Source organism: Cariama cristata, unplaced genomic scaffold, assembly GCF_000690535.1.
Source record: "Cariama cristata isolate BGI_N322 unplaced genomic scaffold, ASM69053v1 scaffold24136, whole genome shotgun sequence".
Classification (NCBI taxonomy): Eukaryota; Metazoa; Chordata; class Aves; order Cariamiformes; family Cariamidae; genus Cariama; species Cariama cristata.
In genome coordinates this window covers 9,759-13,930 of record NW_009621896.1, presented here as the reverse complement: position 1 = coordinate 13,930, position 4,172 = coordinate 9,759, and the positions used below count along the sequence as shown (strand labels likewise).

Sequence of the window (4,172 nt, the reverse complement as noted above, 5' to 3'; positions counted from 1 at the left end):
GTGGGCACGGGGGGAGCCTGGTTTCTAGAGGTGCTTTGGGGTTTTGCAGAACTCCCCCTGACTCGGTGTTTTGGGGGAGTTCGCCGTGCATCTGCTGTGGGATCAGCGCGAATATTCAAGGTGTCAAATGCTGCTTGCAGGAGCTACGGGCAGCAAAATCCTCTCTAACTCTTATTTTTACCGTGGTGCTTGCACCAGGCTGCCCTTGGAAAGGGGGAAGAAGCCGAGAGAGGTCCTCAGGGAGAAGGGTTTGTTGCGCCGCTTCTTCCAGCATCACCGCTACGACATCGGCACCAAATTCCCGCATGCTTTTCCCAACGGGACCGGAGTGGCCAACCAGCCCCTGCTCCCTCGACGTGAGTGTTGGCTTTGTGCCCCCCACGGTGCAGCCCCAGGGTGGTTTGTGGGACCCCCATCCCCACGTCTGTGCTCTGCAGGAACCAAACCTGAATCCTTTTACCCCAAAACCTTCAGCTCACATCCCTTGCCCCTTCCTGCCCATGTTGGTGGCCCTGGACAGAGCCAGGACACTGCAATGTCCCCTCAGCAGCTCTGCTAGAAGCAGGGTGTCCCCATGAAGAAGGGGACCATGAAGGCTGAAAGCCTGGGGAAGCTCCAGGTTTGATTTCGTGCCTTAAAAGCAACCCTTGGTCCTGCTGCCCCACAGGTGGAGTACTACGGGACCATCTCCATCGGCACCCCACCGCAGGACTTCACCGTGGTCTTCGACACTGGCTCCTCCAACCTCTGGGTTCCCTCCATCTCCTGCACCAGCCTGGCTTGCCGTAAGTAGGGGCAGGCAGGGCTCAGCAAAGCTGGGTCTAGCAGCACGTCCTGGGCTTATAACTGCAGGATGGAGCCTAAAGATTGAGGTGACATCGCCAGGGGACCGGGGCCCACGCAGCCAGTGCAACGAGCAGATCTTGTGGTGTTGGGTCCGTAGCATCTGTGAAATGCACTGGAGAGATGAGTATTTGGGGTGTAGGACCTACTCAGTGGTGTACTCCGCAGGGTGAGATGCTTAGTGCTCAGTGCCTCAGTTTCCCCATCTGTTCAAAGGGGGTGATGGGATTTCCTGCAGATCCCTGGTTGCTGGAGAAGGGGCAGGGGTGTACAGCAAATGCTCACAGCTAAATTGTTCTTGAAAGTGGGATAACAAATGGTAGCTCTAAACAGCAATTCAGCAGGGTTCCTCCTCCCACGCTTCCCTTACAGCTCAGCCTTGCTGAAAATCTTCAGTTCTGATTTTCCCACTTACCTCCTAGAAAACCATCAGATGTTTAACCCATCGCAGTCCTCCACCTACAAAAGCACAGGGCAGAACCTGTCTATTCAGTATGGCACCGGCAACATGGAGGGCATCGTGGGCTCCGACACCGTCACCGTGAGTGTCACGATGGCATTTCCAGTGGGGTCCTTTGTGCCTTCTCCACCTGATTAACATCAATATTGCTTAATAAGCAATAATTAAGATAGGACAAGAGGTCTCAAGTTGCACCAGGGGAGGTTCAGGCTCGACATTAGAAAGAACTTCTTCACTGTCAGAGTCGTTAGGCATTGGAATGGGCTCCCCAGGGAGGTGGTGGAGTCCCCATCGCTGGAGGTGTTCAAAAAACGTTTAGATGTGGCACTTCAAGACATGGTTTAGTGGACAGGGTGGCATCAGGTGTACTGTTGGACTTGATGATCTTTGAGGTCTCTTCCAACCATAATGATTCTATGATTGCAGTGCCTGATCCAAATCTTACAGCATCCTCCCTGTCCCTAGGTTGCATCTCTGGTGGACACCAACCAGCTCTTCGGCTTGAGCACCACCGAGCCTGGCCAATTCTTTCTCTATGTCAAATTTGATGGGATCCTGGGCTTGGGCTACCCAAATCTGGCTGCTGATGGGATCACACCGGTGTTGGATAACTTGGTGAATGAAAGCTTGCTGGAGGAGAACCTCTTTTCCATCTATCTGTCCCGGTAAGCCATGAGGATCTCAAGGGCTGGGGAAGGTTACAGATGCATCTCGTGCAGATCGTTGCATTTGCTGGTGACTCCAACTCCTCCACTGTCACCGCTGCCTGCCGGCTGTTGTCTCTGTGTCATGACATGGAAAGGCTGGGGGGGCTCCGAGGAGGTGGTCACCAGACTCACCAGGGAGCTTATGGCTTGCGGGGAAACCTTTTTAGTTTCCAGCCACATGATTCCATCATGGCTCCCTTTTTCCCTTTTTCCGGGTCCAGAGGACTTGGCACACACTGCTGTTGTACCATGGCCTCGCTGATGCTCAACAATGAGGAGGGGAGCGGATGCGACCGTGGCATCACAAGCAGCATCTCACCCCGCGGGGGACTCAGCCCTGGTGTTTTAAGCTACCTGCACTGAAGCCATGTAGCAAACCCACCCCTGTCTTTCTTTTCTCCATCATCCAGTGAGACAACAGGGAGTGTGGTCATCTTCGGGGGAATCGATGAGTCTTATTTCACTGGCTCCATCAACTGGATCTCTGTCTCTTACCAAGATTACTGGCAGATCTCCATGGACAGGTAACAAACCAGCTCTGCTGGTCTATGTTCATTTCTAACCATCGTTTCTAAAAAGACCTTGGACTCATCAACATTAGAGGCTTTCCACTGGCATCTAACACCCCATGGCTGAGGGATGCAGAAGGTTAAGGGGCCAAAATCCATAGTACTTTGGTAATTGCCACCCAAAATGGGGATGTTTTGTGCCTGGGACATAGCCTAGGTCTTCTCTGCACAAAGCCTGTGCTTTTGGGGATGTCTCTGGTGACGAGTAGAGCAAAATTATGGTCCAAAACCTACTTTGTTGGGCTCGGTTGGGTCCCAGCTGCTGGTTTGTGTTCAGTGCCCATGTGTGCAATAAGGGTTGTGATAACGGGTGGCATTGTGAACGCCGAGAAGCAAAAGGCTCAAGGGCAGCACTTTGGGTTTCCCAGCTTTAACTCTTATAAAAGAAGTTCAAAAACATTACTAAGATCCAGCTGGTTATTTAACGTCCCCGTGCTTTGTCTGTCCCCCCAGCATCATGGTGAACAGCCAGGAGATAGCATGCAGTGGTGGCTGCCAAGCCATCATCGACACGGGCACTTCCCTCATGGCTGGGCCACCCTCCGACATTAGGAACATCCAGAGAGCAGTTGGGGTCATGCAGGACACGTACGGAGAGGTAAGAGCACCCAAGGCTTGCTCTTGGAGATCACCCTGGAGGCACCCTGGCACCAACCTGCTTCCATGCACCAGGAAACCGCATCTCCGCTCAAGGCAAACCAGCCCTGCTGCTCCGATTCCTCCCCTAGACATCACCACGAGACACCCCCAGTCTGTAGTTTTTACCACCGAAATCAAACCCCTTCCCTCCTCGCCCCGGGAGCACGTTGCTTCTTGCCTAAGAGCCGCTTTCCTCTGCAGTACAACGTCAACTGCAGCTCCGTTTCTGCCATGCCTGATGTCATCTTTGTCATCGATGGGGTTCGGTATCCTGTGTCCGCCTTGGCTTACACTGAGCAGGTAAGGGGCAATCAGGTGGTCCTGGTTTCAGGAGTCTCTCTCAAGGTCCTTCTACTTTCTCCAATGGCTTTGGTCACCTTGGCTTCTCCCATTTCCATGGGAGACAGGAGATGGATGGCCGTGGACCTCCAGAGCAATACAAGAAAAGATACTACCCCACATTTCCCTCATTTGCTTTTTCTTGCTGGAACGTAGAACGACCAAGGACCTTGCATCAGCAGCTTCCAAAACACCTCTGGGGACCTCTGGATCTTGGGAGATGTCTTCATCAGGGTGTACTACAGCGTCTTTGACCGGGCCAACAACCGCATTGGACTGGCCAAGGCCATTTAGATCCACGGTGGTGCCAGTGCTGCTGTGGTTTCATCACACAACCAAACCACAACCATGTTTTTTTGGTGCAGTGAGAGATTCTCTCTTGTAAGGAATCCCTCGCTCACACACAAATAAAATGTTGATGGTTCAGAGTTGGTGGCTGCGCATTTATTTGTGATAAAATGGCAAGGAATTAGGAAGGAGTTGTCATACACTTGCTGCTTCGTGGTGGCTACGGAGCATTTGGTGAACGCGGGAGACTTGGGCCTTTGGGAGCTGCGGTCGTGGCCTGCAGGGGCTGAGGGTGGGTCTCTAGAAAGTCAAGGTTGGCTCTTGTAT

General features: G+C 52.9%; 1 protein-coding gene across 1 annotated transcript; it reads left to right on the top strand.

Moving 5' to 3' along the window:
• Nucleotides 1-198: 198 nt before the first annotated feature.
• Nucleotides 199-3,851, top strand: LOC104163229 (embryonic pepsinogen-like; the record flags this gene model as incomplete). Its single annotated transcript, XM_009702154.1, has 9 exons — nt 199-356; nt 438-502; nt 668-785; nt 1,266-1,384; nt 1,769-1,968; nt 2,421-2,534; nt 3,033-3,177; nt 3,420-3,518; nt 3,714-3,851. Coding segments are annotated over 9 exons (1,156 nt in total), but the record flags the coding sequence as incomplete, so codon positions are not given.
• Nucleotides 3,852-4,172: the final 321 nt, after the last annotated feature.